This window comes from Ochotona curzoniae, unplaced genomic scaffold (genome assembly GCF_017591425.1).
Source record: "Ochotona curzoniae isolate NIBS_2020 unplaced genomic scaffold, NIBS_Ocur_1.0 scaffold_2453, whole genome shotgun sequence".
Lineage (NCBI taxonomy): Eukaryota > Metazoa > Chordata > Mammalia > Lagomorpha > Ochotonidae > Ochotona > Ochotona curzoniae.
The window spans coordinates 5335767-5357020 of NW_024467094.1; the positions used below are offsets into that span (position 1 = coordinate 5335767).

General features: G+C 48.0%; 1 protein-coding gene across 1 annotated transcript; it reads left to right on the top strand.

Moving 5' to 3' along the window:
- The first annotated feature begins 332 nt into the window (after positions 1–332).
- Positions 333–575, top strand: TMEM238L (transmembrane protein 238 like). Its single transcript, XM_041000788.1, has one exon. The coding sequence runs from the start codon at positions 333–335 to the stop codon at positions 573–575; it is 243 nt and encodes an 80-aa protein (XP_040856722.1).
- Positions 576–21254: the final 20679 nt, after the last annotated feature.

A 21254-nucleotide genomic window follows, 5' to 3' on the forward strand; every position in this document is an offset into this window, starting at 1 on the left:
GGTCATCGGACTTCTGTCCTTGGCAAATCCATCCAGTGCAGCCCACCTTCTCTGCCGCACAGCCAGTGAGGAGCTCATTCCAACTCACGGTAACTTCACGCCGGTGCTGTCAATCTCATTCCACAGCCATGAAACAGTTAAAAAATATCCTGCCCCACTGGCTGCCAGGCTCATAAAGGTGGACCCACGTGTACTTCCTTGTGGCTCACTCATTTGCACACACACCCAGCAGGGCCAGAAGGCAGCAGCAAGCCGCACAAGCAGGACTGCCCCAGCCCCATGCAAATCAGCCCCGGGAGGGCGGCCGGGTTCCTCCCCGCTCCTCCCGGGCAATGCTCCTGAGCAGGCCCTGTGGAAGATGCCAGCCACCAGGACGGTGCGCGTCACTCCTTGTCTTGGCCCTGCTGAGCGATGCCGCTGGCCTAGTCCTTCTGCTGGTGGGGATCTTCGCCACGTTAAACTACTGGGACTTCTTGGTCTACACAGGGTCCCTCATCCTGGCTCTCAGCCTGCTCTTCTGGCTTGCCTGGTACACCTTCAACATCTATGTGCCTCTCGAGGAACTGGACTTATAGCCTGGCCTACACAGATGCCTGTAAGCCTGGGGCCTGTGGGCAGCAGCCAGCTCCCACCCAGAATGCCACTCCAGGACCAGGTAAGTACACATGAGAACTGCCTGGCAGAGTAGCTAGAGAGCTTTGGACAAGCATGGGCAGGCTGGAGCGGGCATCTGGGCAGCTTTACATCCAGCTGGGCATTCTATTAACCTGGATCCCGGAGGGTGCTGTGGTGGACTAGGTGGGAGACTATGGGACAGGAGCTTGTTCCTCCAGGGAGGAGGCTGACAAAGTGGTCTCCACGGCCCCTTCCATCTCTGATCCACCGTGAATGGCCCAGCCTGTCAGGTGGAATGGGAAGTTTTCCCTTGAGTTTGGCAGGTGGGAAAAATAACCCTACCTTAGTTTTATGTGGAGGAGAGAAAGAATGGAAAATTTCCCTTGAGCTAGCTGCTTATCCTCTTGCATGCAAGGAGGAGCGGCAGCTGAGCTGTCCATGAGGCAGAACCATGCAGAGTGACCTTCGTCGCTTGCCTCCTCTGCACAGCTGCCCAGATGGCATGCCTCTGAGCAGAGGGTTCAAGCTTGCTCACCACCCACTTTCAGTGCACCTGCCTCTTCTCTCAGCAGCACCCCTACCTAGGCCCCTCTCACATACCCAGCACATGTGCCTGGGAGAGCCAAAAGCAGAAAGTCTCTGGTTTTATTGATTTCATCAGCCAGGCAGACTATGTCAACTACGCGTTTGTGGCAGGGGGTCATAAAAGTTTTTGTCTTTGTTTTGTTTGTTTGTTTGGTTGGTTGGTTGGTTGATTGGGTTTTGTTTTTGTAGTTTTTGCTTTTCTTGCAGAGCCCCAAAGACAGAACTGATCTGGCTCTTAGAACCAGGAGTTAGAGGCAGGCAGCTCCCATGGGGAGTCGGGTGGTGGGGCAGGGACTGGCATGAGAGCCCTGGTTGATGTGATCGTCCATACCTCCTCCCCAGGTGGGCCAGCACATGCACTCAGGTGTATCCAGGCACTCCCTGTTGATTATGGGATGTAGGAGCAAAGGTCGCTGCTGAGTTGCAGGAAGGAAGCAGCCACCGTGTCTCTTGTGGCAGACAGATGCAACCAACCCTCAGGACTGAGGAGAAAGAGCAGCAGAACGAGGGAATGGCAACGAAGGGCTTCGTCGCTGTGGGGAGAGAGTGGAGATGCCAGAACCATGCCTGTGGTTCTGAGTTCTGACACCTGTCAGCTCAGAGATGTTGTTATAGCTCTTTGTAAGTGTCAGCATTCCCATCTGTAAAATGAGCATGTTGTTTTGATGTTGCAAAGGTCTCAGAGAGGTGAGGAGAGGACGTCTCATTGCAGAAAATGCCGTGTTCTCAGATGTCCAGTTTTCACAACAGATGTAAAATCGAAGCCAAAACTGACTCTGAGTCTGAATTTCGAGCTGTTCGTGTCCCTCACTTGGCACCGTCAGGTGGAAAGGATGGACAAGAGCCCAACAGTTGTACTGATAGAAGTATAGTAACCAGTCCAGTGGCACAGGACCATTCAATAGAAACTGACCCAGAACGTGGAATCAGAAAAGGCTTCCTGGGGGAGGTGAGGTAAGGCTGCAGTGCACCAAAGGCAGAATCAGCACTGACTGCAAAGTCTTTGAGGACAAGGCAATAGCTTGGACCTAGGTCCTGGAGTTGGAAAAAGGAGATAAAGAGGACGGGTTAGGGCCCTGCAGTAAGCATGAGGCTAGAGCTGGCAAGGCCTTGAAGGCCCTCTTTGAGTTGTGGATCATTACTTTAGAAACAGTAAGAAGCTGAGAAGCTGTTGAAGATATACAAGCCTGGATGGAGCCTTGACATGGGAGCTGGTCTCCTAAGACAGTCCGGCCATAGTACACATGATGATAACAATGATGTTGACGATGTTGATGATGTTGGTGGTGGCGGTGATGACAATGATGATAATGAAGGCAGTGATGATTATGGTGGTGGTAATGATAATAAAAATGATTATGATGGTGGTGGTGGTAGTGGTTGTAGTGGCTACCAGTTTAAACCCATTGTCCAGATAATTCAGAATTCCCTGATATCCCAAAAACTCCTTGTCTGCCCATCTTTCCTCAACAAACGGATAGTCAATCACTCAGTAGTGAGGGGCGTGGGCCAAGACCTAGCCTGCCTGACTTGAATTAAGTTTTGCTCCTTTCTGGCTCTTGATGTGGGATAAGCCACTCTACCTCTCTGGAGCCCAGTTTCTAAACATGTAGAATGAAAATGCTCCTACCAATGGCCCCTTCTTCAGGGATGAATGTTAATGTTACCTGAATTAAATATATCGATCTGTCCAACACTGTGCAAGGTGCTCTCCGTTAAGTGTGGGTCACATGGGATGCCAGCATCGCAGGCAGTGGCCCAACTTGCTGCACCACAATGCCTGTGTAGAAGGGCCCTGGGAGGGGCTCTGGGACTGCCGGAATCCATATCAGAATCAAGCAGATATTCCATAGCCCCAGCCACACAACCCACGCCCAGCTTTGAAACCATTGCACCTGTATCTACAAGTATGGCTTCCAGTGAACAACAAGTTCTTGGAGCAAAAAAAAAAAAAAAAAAAAAAATCTTTTCTTAAACACAACTTATCTCAGATCCCTATGTGCTGAGTGACCTCTGGTCTGGGTGCAACGGCCAAGAGCCGTTGTGATTTACGCAGGCAGAATGTAACCTGCCGTGCTAGTTCTCAGAGTGGGAGAAAGGCAAGGAACATGGACACACCGTACTTGGAGCCCCCGATGCCGCCATTCCTGTCTCACGCTTGGGACTCAGAAACACAAGCTTGATAGGGCCTGTCCCGACCAGGACATGTTCCCTTCAACCACCGAGCTCAGGGCAGGTCATAGCCAAGACCTGGCTTGCCCACCACCGTTGACCTGTAGCTTGCATGATTCTGAGAGTAGGAGGGAAAAACCTCGAAGCTCTTCCCCTCAAAAGGTTTGGGATGAATGACTCCTTTTTATAGCCTAGCCGTGCACCTGCCATTTGCTTTTATCGCTCTATCACTATATTTTCTGCTTGTTGGGCAGTTTCTGTAGTTAATTGCCCACATAAATCAGGAGAGGACAGCTGTCCTTTGACAAGATGTCCAGGACTACACAGCAGCTCTCCCTCCCCCCAACATACACACCTTGCGTGTGCCTACTTCTGCTGTGGTCCCTTCCACACATCACACACCAACAATACACACATACATATCCTAGTTTCACCTTGAAAATACATGAACTCCCCTCACATACACACACACACACACACACACACACACACACACACTCCGTGTTCATGCACACACCAGCATGCCCCCTTGCACACACACATACACACAGAGTCCCAGTCATGCATGCTCCACAACCACACCCTCCCATGCACATAGACACAGTCACTCACAGAGCCACACACCTGCCCCACACCCACACCCACACACAGAATCAAACACACCCACTTCCCGGCAGGCAAGGCTCTCAGCCCCATGTCCTAGAAAGTAAAACATTTTTCTTCCTTCTTCCTCCAAATTGATTTTTCCTGACATGCAGATGTTCCCTCTGCCCAGGGAGGAAGCTGAAGAGCTGCCAAATGGGCTTAAGGGCCACAACCTCAGCGAGGCCATGACCCAAGCAGGTGTAGAGCCCACCACTGCTCTGCTCCCTCTGCTGCAGGGATTTGTGATCCAGAAGGAAGAGATATGGCAAGGACGCAGTATTCCACACAAGTTCAATGGGAAAAGGCACTCGAGGAGGGAAGCCCCATCTCACCCTGGGCTCTGACAGCGGCGGAGAGGCTGGGAGAGAGGGGGCGGGCTGTGTGTGTTTCCCGTCCGCTGGGCAAGGGTGAGACTGAGACAGGGGTAGGGAGCACAGAGAAGGTTTGCAGAGCATAGATACCCGAGGAGCCCAGGAAAAGCTGAGCAGACACCCACAATGGACTGGGGGTTGGGAGAAGCAGGCAGTGATGATGACTGTAGTAGTGCCCGGGCAGGAAAGTGAGGGCCCCAACCCTGGGCCAGGATAGAGGAGCCTGTGGTGACTGACAGACTGGAGAGCAACACAGGCAGGCCATGCAGAGGCCCCTGCAGGCAGACTGCTCAGAGGCCTTGGGTGTACAGGGCTAGAGCCAAAATGACAGCCATGAGAAGCAAGGAGGAAGGCAAAGGCAGCAGCAGTGGTGGGGACAGGGGCCTGGAAAGCAGGACCTGTTGAGGTCTCTTGCAGGTCTAGAAGGATCAGACTTCAGAAAGTGTCATCCGTGCAACAAGGGAAATCCTGAAAAGGCAAGTTTGGTTTAAAAAGATGCATTTTCCTTAGAACATGCAAAATTAACAGTGCAAATGGTACATGTGCAAAGAGCCCCTCCCCTACTCCCCAGCTGCTGTTGAACATGCAGATTTATTTATTTGAAAGAAAGAGGGGCAGAAAGAAATCTCTCATCTACCAGCTTATTTTTTGCCAGGGCTGGGCCAGAGCTAGCAGCCAGGCACTAAACACAGAATCCTGGTCTCCTGTGTAGGTGACAGGTACCTGGCCACTTGCTGCATTAGCAGAAGACTGATGAGGAGCTGCAGTCAGGGGTCAAACCCAGCTACCCTAACACGAGACAAGGGCATCCTCCTGTGTCTTAACAAGTAGGCTAACCACCCCCCCACACACACACACAGACAGACACACACACACACACACGCATGACAAAACATGCAACTCTTAAACTCAGAGGAGAGGCCAGATGTGACAATCAAGAGACCCAAAGGTGGAAGAAATTGTGACAGAGAGAAAGTAGAAAGAAGAAAATGGAGATCAACAGAGCAGGAAATGAAAGAAAAGAACATAGAAGGAGAGGCGCCAATTAAAGTTCACCGAATTAGGGGGCCAGCGCCTCGGCACACCGGGTTGAGCTGCCACCTGCAATGCTGGCATCCAACATGTGTTTGAGCCCTAGCTGCTCCACTTCCAATCTGGTTCCCTGAGAGTGTGCCTAGCAAAGCAGCAGAAGATGGCCCCAGTGCTTGGGCCCCTATCACGATGGGGTTCCAGGCTCCTGGCTTCAGTTTGACTTAGCCCAGGCTGTTGCGGCCACTTGGGGGAGTGAACTCAGGCTATCCTCCATGGCTTTCCCAGGCCATACGCAGGAGGTGGATCAGAAGTAGAGTGGCCACATTATGAAGCAGCGCCCAAATGGGATACTGGTACTTACAGGCATAGGATTGGCATGCTATGCCACCACACTGGCCCCATGTAATAAAGCTTTATGGGCCTGTAACTAGGCTTACTCATGTAGGCACAGTGTATGACTACCTGATGCTGGCATGGCAGGGTTCAATCATCGCAACAGAAACCACATGGCGTGCAAACCTAGTATATTCACCATCTGCCCCCCCAACCCCCATAGAGAAACCTGGGATGCTTCCCACAGCAGTCAAGGTCAAAACCGTGGGCCTGCTTGTCCTGGGAGGATGGCAGCCACGAGGCAAGACATGCCTGGTAATCAGAGAGTGACCCTCTCCAGAAGAGAACAAAGGGTGTAAAATATCAAGAGACAGGATGCGACTCTCGAAGGCAGAGCCATCAGCAAGGTCGAAACATGGGAGATGGACCTGGTCACGAGCACTTGTCAGTCGCCAGTGGAGACAAAAATCCAATGTGTGCGTTCCTTACCAAGTGGCTATTAGGGGGTGAGCGCTGATTAGCCCTAAATGGATGTGGTGGTGAAAGTAAACGGAGGGGGCATGCGAGAGCCTGGTGATACAACTGGCTGGAGGAAGGAGATTCTTAGAGGGAAGATTGCAGGAACTTGTGTAGGATAGTGAGTTCAAAAGAGGATGCCAGGATGTGGCAGTACAAATGGTAATGGGTTGGGTCCAACGCTTGAGGCTAAGTAGCTCAAGTCCTCACCTTGCATGTGCTAGGATCCCGTATGGGCACTGGTTCATATCCTGGATGCTCCACTTCCCTTCCAGGTCCCTGCTTGTGGCCTGGGAAAGCAATCAAGAATGGCCCAAGGCCTTGGGACCCTGCATCCGCATGGGAGACCATCTCTGGCTGTTGTGGCCACTTATGAATGATCCAGTGAATGGGAGAGCTTTCTCTTTGTCTCTCCTTCTGTCTGTAAATCTGACTTTACAATAAAAATAAATAAATATATTTTTCAAATGGTGATGGGTCTCTGGCCTCATCCAAGGTAGGAGCAGTAGCAATGAGTCTAGAGTCCAGAGAGAGAGAGATGAACTTGACCTCTAAGAAGGGGGTGGAGAGAGGAACTAGAGACTCAGTGAGCGCCTCCTAAGCATTCCAGTCATTGATTTTCACAATCTCATTCAATGCTTACAGCTCTGCTCAAATCCCCATTTTACAGGTGGAGGCACTAAGGTTCAATGTGATGGCAGCTTGGGACTGTGGTAGCTTGGGAGTGATAGTTAAGAATACGGGGGTAGGATATTCATACCCCATGTGGCAGTGCCTGGATCCAGGTCCAGCTTCCTGCCAATGCAAACCCTGTTTGAGCAGTTGGATGGAAGACCTGATTTGAGTTCCCATCTTGTCAGGTTTGGCCTGAGCCCAGCTACTACTTGTAAAATTGAATCCATAGGCATGTAAGTGGTTTTCAGCTGGTCCATAGAGAAGGCCAACACCAGGATCCAAACGGCCCTGTGGCTGGCTCCAAGAACTAAGCCTCATTGACATGGACAAGCCTCGGGCTAATCTGCTTCATCTTTTTTACTCAGCACAGGTCCTGTCTGATGGAGAAGTGTCAGATCAAGAAGATGCCTCCCTTACGCAGTTCAGTCTTCCAGTGTCCAGGTGGGCTCGGGGCCCAGGAATGACTGTCAGTGCCAGGGCTTCTGGAAGGTTCCAGGCTGGGCCACTGCTGTTGCTGCCACAGTCCCCATGAGCCACAGAGGTGCTGAGAAGCCGTCAGCTTCTCCCAGTGGGACTTAAACACCGACAGACAGACCCGTGCTCTGCTGCTTCCTTTCCTTGTGAAACAAACCGGGAATTGGAACCAAGCACCAAAACCTAAACGACGTCTTCCTATAGTGGATCCTGAGTCCGGTTGCTATTTCCCTGCCGTTCTGTGTGAGCCTCCACCTCTTCATGTCTCCAGACTGCCCAGCTGGCACAGGGCAGGAGAGCCCAGTGTGCCAGCTGCTTGCTGGGAGGGGACTATCTCCTCTTCCTCTCTTCCTCCTCCGTGGAACACACTATGAATGCACACCCACACCACTCCATTAGCACAGCCAGACCAAGCACGTAGCTCATATTGAGCTTTGAGCCAATTGCAAGCCTCTTGCCATCCAAGCAATGTCTCCGTTGTGTACCCCCCGTGTCATTCATTTCATGGCCTTAAAGGGCAGGACTCTGAGTTCATCTTAAACTGCACTCGGTCAAGTGCAGCCCCAACTAACAGCAGCATTGCCAGGCTGATTGGAGAGGTGACCTGTGTGCTGTCACCCAGAGGGAGCTGCCCCCACTAATTTATAATCCCCTGGTCTCATTTTGTATTTTTTTTAATTTATATTTCACCCTACCCATGTATGCATATGCTCCCTGTAAGTTGCCTATTATGGGATGAGATAGTTACTTAAAAATAAAGAGATCTGGCATGTGGCTTTAATAGAATGTGGTATTTGAGTCTCTGATGTCTTATACTAATTCTCACACTGCCAGGTGTAGAGATGGTTGCCTTCTTCCCATGGCTTTGACCCGCCTTGGTGCAGAACCTGAAACCCCTGAGCTAAGACAGCGTGTCCAGCAAGCAATGCACACAGCACAACGTGGTGGAGACAGTGTGCGGGTTATCCCAGCCCCAGGGTCTCAGAGGGTCCCATGCTCAGCTGGGACGCCAGCCTGCAGTCTCAACATTTGGCAGGAGCCAAAAACCCAAAGACACATCAGAAAGGCTTGCAGCTCTCTCTTCAGAAAAATCCTCTGTTCAGAACCGTCTTTGAGCACCAGCACTGGTTTTTTTTTTTTTTCTGAGTTTCAATGTACTTTCTTTTTTACATCAAATAAAACCATTCTGTTGTTTAATACACTGATGTAAAAACATGTACGTCTACTGAAGAATCAGAAAGTAACTTCAAAAGAAACAAATGTACTTAGGATTCCAGCTCCTAAGGAAGCAATTTAATACATGGCACATTTCTTCTAGGGCTTTCATAATTCCCTACTTTCTAATGTGTATAACTGGATGATACAAATACTGTTAGATTCACGTAAAATAAGCATTTTTTCCAATGTAAACCGCTGAATGTCTACATGATATGTTATCATGGGGATAAGCCAGCTTACTAAATTGTTTCCATAATGTGACTGGATTGATAAAACATAATAGTAGAATCTGCAGGAAGAAGTAAGATGACCACGCAGAGTGCCCTAGACCGACAAAACACTCACGCTTATTAAATACTATGAGTTAACACTTTCAAATAAGGGTAGACCAAGACCTCACAGGGAAGGGACACCTTACACGAACAACCCCCTCGAGGTCACCACTCCACTCTCCTTCTTCACAGCCAAAACATCTTTCTTAGATCTCACAAAGCACATTCCAAAAACAGTCGGCCTAAGAAAGGACAGAATGTCACCTGCTGGAATGATATTGTGACATTACAACTTAAAATCGGAGCACCATTGCTCGCGATCCTCCTGTTCTTCCCAGCTGCAAAGTTGTGTGTGCAACAGCTGCCTCCCTCCCCAGAGGATCAGCTCCTCTTCCTCAGGCTTCTGAATATGGCATGGAGGAAAGATCACACGTAGTCACTCACAGAAACGTCCTTGGAGACACCAGGAAGCCTCTCTTCGTGAGACCAACTCAGTTGAATCAAAAAAAAAAAAAATCAATTCCATTTATTGAAGAGGCAGAACAACACAGAGGGAGGGTGAGAGGCAGACATATCTTCCATCCACTGACTCACTCCCCAGACGAGAGGTGGGCCAGGTCGACACCAGGGGCTTGGAGCTCCATCTGGATTTCCCATATAGATGACAGGGGCGCACATACTCAAGCTGTCTTCTGCTGCTTTTGCAGGTGAATGAGTGAGGAGCTGGTTGGGAAGCCGAGCAGCCCTGACTAGAGCTGGCATTCCAACACGGAATATTAGCGTCACAAGCAGCAGTTAACAACTGGAATATTTACAACATGGAATATTAGCGTCACAAGACCAGCCCCTGGGTTTTTGTTTGCAAAAAAAAAAAATCTAGAGGTGTAACTAGTTTCTACTTCTGTGGCACAAAATAGTTGACTTTTGCCTTAGCAGCAGCTCTGTGGTCCAAAGTTGTTAAATGCAAACACACACCAGGATATTTTAAAATGGCAAATTGAATGAGAAGACAAATCTATTTGGGTGCAAGAAATTTTCTTCGAGATTTATGCACAGTTTTTGGCATCACCCTGTGATGTGCACATACAATGACATGGGGTTGTTTGTTCTGCACCTGAATTGTCCTCCAATCCAGAGTCTGTCCTAACAGCATCTGTTACAGTGCAAGGTAAATGTACAGTACACATGTGCTAATAACAACTGGGGACGAATCGAGATCCAAGCCCTGCTGATTATTTACCAGCCCTTGGGCAGGCTGCCCGGGCTAGAAGCGAGGCTGCACGCCTAGGCTGTGCACTTGAAGGACATGGCTTCCAGAGCAGTGTTTAGCCTGCAACTGGGCTTCTGCAGGGACATTCCTTCCCCAAGACTGCCTATGTATACAAGAGAGGGCACAAATGCAATCTAAGAAATTGTAGAGCAAGGCTGCCCTGTGACCTGCGTTAAGATTCTGCAGCAGGTCTGGAAAGAAACCTGAGTCAACTTTCTCTCTCTCTCTCTCTATCTTTATTTCTGTGGAAAACCATGCATTTATTGCAAGGCACAGAGCAAACAGCCAGGCAGCTACCAGCTATTGCTTCATTCTTAGGCTCTCAAGAGAAACTAAATGCAGTGAAGCTCGCAGTTCTTAGTCAGAGATGAGCTGTAGATGATCAGCATCTGTGTGGGCGCCTCTCCTTGGTCCAAAAGCTTGTATGGCCAGCCTTTGATGGGTCAGAGCCAGAGGTTTTTTGTTTTTTTGTTTTTTTTTTTTTTTTTGAATGGCAAGGGCAGGCTGCAGCCTGTCTGGAACTAGGAGTAGGTGGGTGATTAGCTTTATTTGAGGAGGGCAGGGGGCTGGATGTTTCAGCACAAGCCCTCAGAACAGAGGTGATCATTTCTAAAGGCTGCCAAGCAATGTGGCTGCCCTTGCTGACCCCCACCACGTGCTGAAGAGCAGACGTCTTGAGCAATCCCGTGACTTTGAAAGCTGGAGGAGAGAGATGAAGCAGCTGTCCCCAAAGCAAGTAGCTCAAGGGCAGCAGATCCAGGTCCTTTGAGTCACCACTCAGGTCCTCACTCCCCTCCATGGACAGCTGAGCCGCTTCTCCCCAGCACATAAGAGCCTCAGGCCAAGTGAGCAGGGAAGCAGGGCAGCAGGCGGCAGGAGTGAGGCATGGCATGCTGCGGGTGAGTCAGGCACCTTGGCACCTCAGGTACCAGCCTGACTGTGCCATGTGCCTGGGGAATGTGCAGGACTGCACACTGCTCTGCATCACCTGAGATGCCACAGTGCTGAGTGCACAAGTGCCCATCACATCCACCTCTAAACTGTGGCACCTGCTCAGAGCTTCTGACTCCTCAAGCAGTTCAGGGTTGCAGCACTCAGACCCCTGCAGCCACCTGCTTGTAGCAGTGCATGGTGAGGTCCAGCCACACAGTCACTTTGCTTAGGAACCTGTTGGCTGTGCAGAGGATCGCCTTCTCCTGCCAGCCCAGACAGGGCTTCCCTGGGTTTTCTGGATGCTGGATCCTGGAGAAACCAACAGGGTTGATCACCCTAACCCTTGCCCAGATCTGCTCCCGGGATGGGTGTTTAACAAGCTCCCTGTTGTCCCCAGGGAATTCTTATGCTCACTGCTCATGCCTTTGAATGTCTGCATGCCGAACTCCATCCTCTTCTTGGGTTCAGAATGGCCTGTCTTGTGTCACAGTCACCTGGAACCGAGCCGGGCAGCTCCAGGCCCAGTCAGCTCTCTCCGCATGAGGAGCCCCGGTGTCCAGGCCAGCCCAAACTGCCCCAAATCATCTTCCAAATTATCTAGCATCCTGGCCAATGAGGAGGAAAAAAATAATAAAATTCATTTTCTCCCTTCTCTTTTGCATTCCAATTTTTAAGAAAATTGTGTTTTCTGTCATTTGCGAAGAAAGTCTGGGAGAGGTAGGGAAGACAGCAAGTCTTGTGTGTGTGTAAGAGGAGGAGGAAGCAGATGGGAAGGTTGGAGGGGTTGAAGTGGCTGAGGGAAGGCTAGAAGGAGTGGGATGGGAGCGGTGTAGCTGGAGGAAAGACTAGGAGGGGAGTGAACAAGAGGAAAGGGCAGTCTCCGGACCCACACCATCAGCATCCCCCAGGAACACCTAGACCCACTGGCTCTCAGTCTCACCCAGAACTACCAGGTCAGAAACCTGGGAATCAGGCCCGTTGGGGTTGTATGGATTCTCCAATCTCAGGAGCCCCTGAGGTGGATCAGTTCTCTTTATGTAAGCCAACTGCACCTTGAGATTGGGTCTTTCCAAGATTTTCTAAAAAGACCTGTCAAAGTGGCCAGTGTAGTGGCACAGTGTATTAAGCCACCGTCTGTGACACCAGCCTGCCATTTGAGCAGCTGTTTGAATCCACTTGCCATCCAGCTCCCTGCTGACATGCGTGGGAAAGTGGCCTAAGATGGGTTAAGTGTTTGGGCCCCAGCTACCCACCTGGAAGATCCAGATGAAGTTCTAAGCTCCTGGCTTTGACCTGACCCAGGCCCCATCGTTGTGCCTCCTAACAAATAAATAAAATCTAAAAAAAAAAAATAATAATTTTACAAAAATCTGCCTTGGGTCTGGTAGTTTAGGAGGAAGAAATAAGAACCCCTTCATGGGACTCACACAGTCCCAGAGATGAGGACATGGGCCTGCCCCATCTCTATTCCCCTCCACTCCCCTCTGCACTGTTGGTGGCACTGGCGCCGAGCAGCTCAGCCGTTTCCCAGCAGGTGTCCCAGGCTGGAGAGAGAGAGAGCCCTCCAGGACCTCTGGCATCACTACTCCTCCACCAAGTCAACCCTGAGCCTCTTTCCTGCCTTTTCTCCCTTAGCTTCCTCCTCCTGAAGTATGAGTACAGTCTGCCAAAGAGACTGTAATCATTAAAGAATAATTAATTCATTTCCCCATGATTTATTCATCAAACACATCCATAACCGAGTATGCAGAAAGCAGAAAACAGATATATTCTGATTTCCATTAGAGTTTTTGAAACATTTAAAACCATCCACTACAAGCTCCATAAACCACCACCACCGCTCCCGAGGGACTTGGAAAGAACAAATGAAACCAGAGATGCCAGACCTCAGTGGCCTGTGTGCACAAAGACAGTACAGGCGAAGCAATAAACCGAATGTTTACTGACTCCTCCCACCCGAGGGCATCCCAGGACTTTGCCCCCTTCCTTCCCAGACTCTGCCGTACCACCTCAGTTTCTGGAAACCCCCAAAGGGCATCTCACGCAAGCTCACAAATAAGACTGGCACTAAACTGGCAAGGTTTGCAAGCTCACTGCTGTTTCTGCTACCACCTCCTGCCCCACCGTTCACAACATGGCTGCCCGCACGAGAACCATGAGGTCTTCAGTCTTCACCATTAGATCTGCCAGAGACTGCCAGGCTATATGATGGTCTGTGAGAGGTCTGTGACTCCTCCTTGCCACACCCATCACAGACAACACAAAGCCATGCTGCCTGGGCCACAGTATCACACAAGGTGCTTAGAGAAACAGCATTTCTCACTCGTACCCGCAGGGCCTTGATGAGACAAGAACTGATGGAGATCAAATGATGGAGACCACAGCACTCACGTTCCTCCTTCCCTTGCGAGGACTAAGGCTTTGCTTCTGCTTCTGGCTGAATGTGCTCTCTTCTTTGCATGGCGTACTTGTCCATCAGTGCACCTGCTGTTGGTTTAAATATTTGTCCTGTTTACATATTCAAGGGTTTGGGCCTCTAAAGCCTACAATAATGGTTCCTAAGAGAATGGAAACCAAGTTCAATAATCATATTTGGAGGTGAAACCTCCAGAGAATGATTGGACTGGACGGAGTCATTAAGGTGGAGCCTCCCTTTTTTTTTTTTTTTTTAATATTAATTGCCTTAGGAGTTAGAGTGAGAAAAAACAGAACTCTTCCATCTGCTGGTTCACTTCCCAAATAGCTGAATACCTGGGGCTAGGACAGGCTGAATCCAGGAGCCAGGAACTCTGTCTTCTATGAAAGTGGAAGGAATTCAAGTACCCGGGCCATCACCTGTTGTTTCCCAGGTGTATCAGTGGGGAGGGGGATCACACCTCCCTGATATGATACTCTGATGCGGGATACAGGCACCCCAGGTAACAGGTTAACCTGCTGCTCAATCCCCAACACTACTCATGATTGGTTGCACAGCTGAGAAGGAATTTTCTTGATTGGCAGCAACCTTTTCTAGAGGCGCCTCAGCCTGTAATATGTGATGTAGGCCAAATTCATCCCAGCCTGTTGCTGACCTGGCCCACACACCTCCACTCAAGGACAAACCAGTGACACTTGTCTTAGCCTTCCATTTTTCACCAGGGGGGAAACTGAGAAATAACATCATTCCTCCAAGACCACTCAATCTGGTCTTGGCCTAGAGCCCACATTTTCCAACGACCCTTATTACTTTCTCATTCTTCCTCTGTGGGTGAATGAAAGGAAAAGTGATGAATCAAGGACACTTCCAATCCCATGGTCTGAGCTCAGTAGAGGAGATTTGGGGCTCAGGTACCATTCTGAGATTCCTTGGTAAGATGAGAATGGTTCTGCCAGAACTTGGTACTCCAGAGGATGGCTGTGAGATACATGCTGAGTGACAGACAAAAGGGGTTTTAGAAAAGTACCATTCACATGTGACAAAACAAGAGTGTGGCTCTTAACCCTACTGCTGGGAAGGATTGGATAGGGCCTTATTACGTTTCTTTCAGCCTGCCCCTCAGCACTCAGGAGGGGTAGGGAGTGAAGCTGACTCTGCGACTGTGATAGCAAACACCTGGTCCATGAACCAGCAGCTGCCCACTCCAAGGCCAGCGGGAAATGTCCATGAAGGCCAGGTAACCTTGCTGCTGGGCATCGTTGTGGTCTCCACCCAGGGCCACAAGAGTTTCCAGGAAGTCAATGGAGCCAGCTCTAGAAATGAAACTTACTTCCCATTGCTACAATCTGCAGTTGATGTAACTTCATTGTCAAGGGTCAGTTATGCAGGTGAGCTTGATGCAGCTGGCCTCAAGCATGAACACCTACAAACCATTTTTTCCATGACATCTACAAGTCATTAAAAGTAAGGGGAGCCCTAATTACAAACTTGCTCATCAGGCGCTGAGTCTATAAAACGTGCGTTCTTATTTTCCTTCAATTCTGATTTGTGTTGTCTACTTCACATGATGCATGTCTTTATACTGGGGTTGGCATTGTGATGGCAACAGGTTAACCCACCACCTATGGCACTGGCATCCAGTATTGGAACACTGGCTTGAGTTCCAGCTGTTCCACTTCCAATCCAGCTCCCCATTAATGTACCTGAGAAAGAAGCAGAAGACAGCCAAGTTCTTGGGTCCCTCCCACACATGTGGGGGGTACAGATGAGGCTTTAGTTTCCTGATTTCAGCTTGGTTCATTTGGAGAATGAAGCAGCAAATGGAAGATATCTCTTTCTTTTTTTTAATCTGTTGCTCATTTTTTCCCTCTGTAATTCTGCCTTTTAAGTAAATAAATCTTAAAAAAAAAAAGAAAGTTTTTTTTGTTTTATACATAATTCATTTTATTGTATAGCTCATGAATGTGTTGGTAATCTTTGCAGTAAACAGAAAATTTACACTACTCCCCCAGAAACCACAGAAGAGAGTTCAGAGAAGGTTTAGAGATGAAACTAAAGAACAAAAACAAGACACAGTCACCGAAGAAGCAGGTCCCTGGGGATGGATGGCTCTGCTTCAAATCTAAACCAAATAAACAAGTGGAGTAACCAGAGGTTTTATACTCACAATTTACCTATCCACAAACAGATCCTGCTCTGTGTTATAAATGGCTTCACACTTGAGGGGTTTCTGAATGCATTCAACTAGGACAGGCACCGGGAGGAGGAACAGATCATAAAAGCAACAATTACAGCTCTAAGGAGAGATGTACCTCAGGCCCTAGCCTGACATACAGTCCCATAGCTTGAAGGCAACTTACCCCTCACGCAAAGTGTAAAGCAAAGTTCCCTCTTATTGCACAGAGAGAGACACACAGAAAGATACCAGGCACACACACAGACACACACTCTATGATCCCTCTCCTCTTGGTGGTCACCACCATCAGTCAAAAGGAAGCTTTGAACTGGACATCAGTCCTGACAAGTAGGGCTCTGCCACTCGATGGCCGGACAACACTGCCATGATAATCCTCTTTCCTGTTTCATCTGGAAATCTGCCTCTTAGAACTCTAGACATTCAATAGAAACCAACATCTATGGAGTACTTACCCTGTGACAGCACTTTCTATGGCTTATCTCCTGGAATACTTATTATACACCTGCAAAGATTGTTACAATAAATGATGCAGTGGAGTTAAGGAACTTTTCCAAGGTTATGGTCAGGGATGAACAGGAATGGAACCAGAGCCAGTCAGTCTGACTCCCCCGCACTTTGAAAGCTATAAAGCACACTATCATTTTAGGTCAAAGGTAGGAGGAGGTCAAAGTTAGCATTTCTGGAATGGTTGTCCATGAAGCTTGCTACAATGCAGTTGTGTCACTTCCTCCCCAGACCCAAATAGGAGACAGGAGTATCTGCATTTAACAAGCTTCATCAAATCATTCTTATTACACCCGAGTTTGAGAGCTTAAGGATTCACTTCCAGACAAGAGAAAATGACAAGGGCTGAAGTTCCACTCCCACCTGAGATAACCAAATCCAAACAAACAAGACCTAGGAAATGAGAGAGGGTAAAACAAGAAAGACGGGGAATAAAAATCAGCTTAGTCCAAGAATTGTCCCAGGCCATAGTACAAGGAAAAGGAACTTGAGACTGGAAGATTCCTTGAGTTGAAGGGAAGGAGGTGAGCCTCTGGGAGAAACACAGCCAAAGTCCAAAAGGCAAAACACCCAACAGATGGCAGAAGATTCCAACTGATTGTTCAGCAGAGTACTGACTGACATGTATAAATGAGGAAGCGATCCAAGACTGAGAAAAGAATGGTGAAAAAGTCCAGGGGGCAATGGACAATGCAACGTATTCAATAGGGGTAGGAGGAGTGCCTGTTCCAACAAAATGCTCTGGCAGCCCACCTCATCCATGCATTGAGCCAGGGTACTCAGAAGCACCTTGCCTTAGTAATGAGGAATAATTACTCTGCAACTAAATGCTACTCTAGTTTTGCATAGCAGACCTAAAACCAAAACCCAAAGCAATCAAATTACTCCCCAGGAATCATTTTTAACAACAACAACAACAAAAAAAGAATCATTTATTTTTATTGCAACAGCAGATTTACAGGGGAGAGACAGAGAAAGTGAAAGAGAAAGAGATCTTCCATCTGCTGGCTCACTCCCCACATGGCTGCAATGACTGGAACTGAGCTGATCTGAAACCAGGAGCCAGCAGCTCCCTCCGGGTCTCCCACACTGGTGCAGGGACCTAAGGACTTGAGCTGCTTTCCCATGCAATAAACAAGGCGTTATATCAGAAGTGGAGCAACTGGGACATGAACCAGCACCCAGACGGGACTCCAGCACCACAGGCAGAGGGCTAGCTTATTATGCCACAGTGCCAGCCCATCCCAGGAATTTAACTGTGTGTCATTAAAAATAATAATAATAATTTTTAAAAACTCCCAGATATTTGCAGGAATTCAAAAGTATTAAGTGTCAAACAAGAGAAAATACACAATATCTTGTACCATCCTCCCCCACAAAAAAAAGAGATGACCAGATATGTACAAATGCAGAAAAGTGTCACCTCTAGTGAAAAAGAAACATGAAGCGAGTCACACTAAGTTATACTGCAATAAAATTATTTGAAACCCTTAAAGAGAAAGCCATAAAAGCACCAGAGGAAAAAGCATATATAACACACAGAGGAGCAAAGATAAAGATGACAATGTCATTCCCATCAAAACCATTGCAAACCAGAGGTCTGTGTGACAACATCTTCAAAGGACTTAAGAAGGAAAGAGAAAAACCCTGACAACCTAGATTCCCACACAAGCAGATATGTCTTTGAAATGAAAGGCAAAATAAAGATTTTTTTTTCAGACATGCAGAAGCTGAAGCAGCTCCTCCCCAGCAGTCCCTTTTCCCTGTGGAAAATGATTAAAAAAAAAAAAAATTCCCTTGGGCAAAGGGAAAAGTGCAGGTGGAAATTGCAGATCTGCACAAAGAAATGGCGAACTTGCACAATGGCAGCTACAGGGGGAAATACATAAAAATACATTCTCTTTTAAGTACTCATTAAAATGAACTCGTTAAATAAATACAAGGAAAGGGCTGGGCATCTGGCACAATGGTTAAGCTCCACTTGGGATGCCTGCCTCCCATCTCGCAGTGCCTGCATTTGAGTCCCAGCCCCACTCTCTATTCCAGCTTCTTGATAACACAGACCCTGGGAGGGAGTAGGTTATGGCTCAAGTGCTTGGATCCTTGCCACCTACAAGAGAAGTTTGGATTGAGTTCCTGAATCTTGGCTCTTGGCTCCTGGCTCCTGGCTTCAGCTTGGCCCAGTTCCAGCTGTTGTTAACCATTTGAGGAGTGAACTAGCAGGTGGGCTCTCTTTCTAAGCCTATCTTTGTTTCTGTCTTCCAAAAAAAATAAATAAGATTTTAAAGATTGAATAATGTATTGTAGTGATATATACAGACTTCTACATAATCCATAAGTCTAAGAAAAAAAAGCAGCAGAAGAGGGTCCAAAGCCTTGGAACCCTGCACCCACGGGGGAGACACGGAGGAATCATTGGAGCACACTTCACCTGCCATTTTATATGCATCACATTATCACACTCTGCGTCATAAGTATGCGGAATTATTATGCATTAATGAGAAAATGTTATTGACAAACAAAAATGATATTGAAAGTAAAAGGAATGTGACATTAGCCAATACCTGTGACACCAGCATCCCATATTTACATTATTCATGTCCCTGGCAGCTCCACTTCTGACCCAGCTAATGGAAAGCAGTAAAAGATGGCCCAGGTGATTAGGTCCTTGCCACCCACAAGGAAGATCTGGAAGAAAGATCTGTCTCTGGTTTCAACCTGTCCCAGCCCTGTTGGCAGCCATATGAGAAGTGAAACAGCAGATGGAAGAACTGTATGTGTGGGCACCTCTCGCTCTCTGTAACTCTGGCATTCAGACAAAAAAAGTAAATCTTTTTTTTTAAAGATTTATTTTTATTATTTTTTATTGGAAAGGCGGATATACAGAGAGGAGAGACAGAGAGGAAGATCTTCCGTCCGATGATTCACTCCCCAAGTGAGCGCAACGGCCGATACTATGCCGATCCGGAGCCAGGAGCCTCTTCTGGGTCTCCCACGCAGGTGCAGGGTCCCAAAGCTTTGGGCCGTTCTCGACTGCTTTCCCAGGCCACATGCAGGGAGCTGGAAGGGAAGCAGGGCTACCGGGATTAGAACCGGCGCCCATATGGGATCCTGGGCGTGCAAGGCGAGGACCTTAACCACTTGCGCCACCACGCCGGGCCCCAAAAAAGTAAATCTTTAAAAAAAAAAAAAAATGAAAGGAAAAGAATACTGATCACCAAAGGGCCATCTTCTGCTGTCTCTTCAGGGAGCTGAATTGGAAGTGGAGCAAGCAGGACTCCAACCAGTGTCCAAATGGGATGTCGGCATCGCAGGCTGAGGCTTAGCTTGCTATCCCACAATGCCAACCCCTTAAGGATATCACTTTAACTTTTTAATGGGTATTCTACAGATTCCAAGATAAATAGCGTGCTTACCTTTGCTCCACTGACTTGGAACCAATATCTCCCCTACTTGAGGTGTGCAGAAAGCTACTGCCACTTACTGAAAGCTGAGGGATGTGGCTAGAGCCATGTTTACAGGGAAATGGACAGTTTCCAATGTTAACCTTAGAAAACAGAGGTTTCAAATCAATAAACTGCTTCTACTTTTAACCAAAGCAAAAGAAACCCAAATTTTGCAGAAAGAAAGAAAGGATGGTGATAAGATGTGGGCTGAAAAACAAGAAGGAAATCAAGAAATTAAAAATGACTTCAATCTGGGGTAGATGCTGTGAGACTGCTGGGATCTCATGTTAGAGTGCCTGGATCAAGTCCCACCTCCTCCACTTTCCATTCCGGTTCTGGATAGAGACCTGGAAAGCATCAGATAATGGCCTAACACATGGATTTCTGCTGTCCATGTGAAAGACCCCAGTGGAGTTCCTGACTCCTGGCTTTAGCCCGACTTGACCCAGCCCTAGATGTGGAATGTACTTGTGGGCATTGAGGAAGTGAATCCATGGATAGAAAATCTCCCTAACCCTTGCGATCCCACCTTCGTTCTTCAAATAAATGAATAAAACTTTTTTTATCTAAAATCTGGTTCTTTGAGGTCAAATAATTGGAAAACCTTCAGTGAGAGTGAAATTTGAAGCCCATGTCTAGTGGGGTTTTTTTTTCCTTAATATACATTTTGTATAACTTCTTGAAAGAAATCTGTACCCACAGACTTGTCTTTCAGTTCACTTACCCATAAAGGGCTGGGATCTTGGTTACTGTTGCTGGCTTAGATTCAGAAAATGTCCTAGCAGCATTGTGGTTGTACAAAGCCTACAGTTGGCTCACGTGTCTGTCCCGCAGGGCTCACTCAGTATTAATGCTACGTGAAGGTGAATTTCCAAATTCTGCCTTCTCCGTGTCACCTAAGAGTCTACTGACTTAATCCCACCTGCCTGTGCATTTCCTATGGGTCCTGCTTTACAGAAGGAATCACCATAAGTCAGAACAGAGACTGGAAAGCCGAGGAGGAGTCAGGAGGTGAGAGGACAGGAGCCTGCTCCAGGTGTCCATGTGGGAAGGATGGAGCTGGACTGAGTGGAAGCCAGGAACTTTGACCCCAGGCATGCCTGTTAGCAATACTAAGAGTGAGGGAAGTGACGAAGTGGTGGTGTGAATGCCTCTGCTTGCCCTTAGCATCAGGCAAGGGGATTTGGGAAAGGAGGAGGCGGGACATGAGCGTAAGTGGGAGAGAATGACAAGCTCAGAGATATTTTGTTACAGCTCATGCATTGAGACCTTTTTGCAGAGGTTCTAAATTTACTTTTAATGCTAACATAAAGTTGACACTATTTGAGGGAGGTACACAAGGGAACTTCAGAAAGTTCATGAATATTTTTAAAGTTACACCTAAAAAAAAAAACTTAAAGTTGCACCCAAAATGGAGTTCTCTCATACAGTTGTGTGACTCAGGATTATGTCTAGACTCACTCAGCAGCACCACATCTAGATCCACTTCAACACCACCATAATCAGAACACGGAGCAGTTGCATTCCCCTGTGAGGAGCCAGTTTCATCACACAGCAGGTAAGCCAGTGCCTGCTCTGTC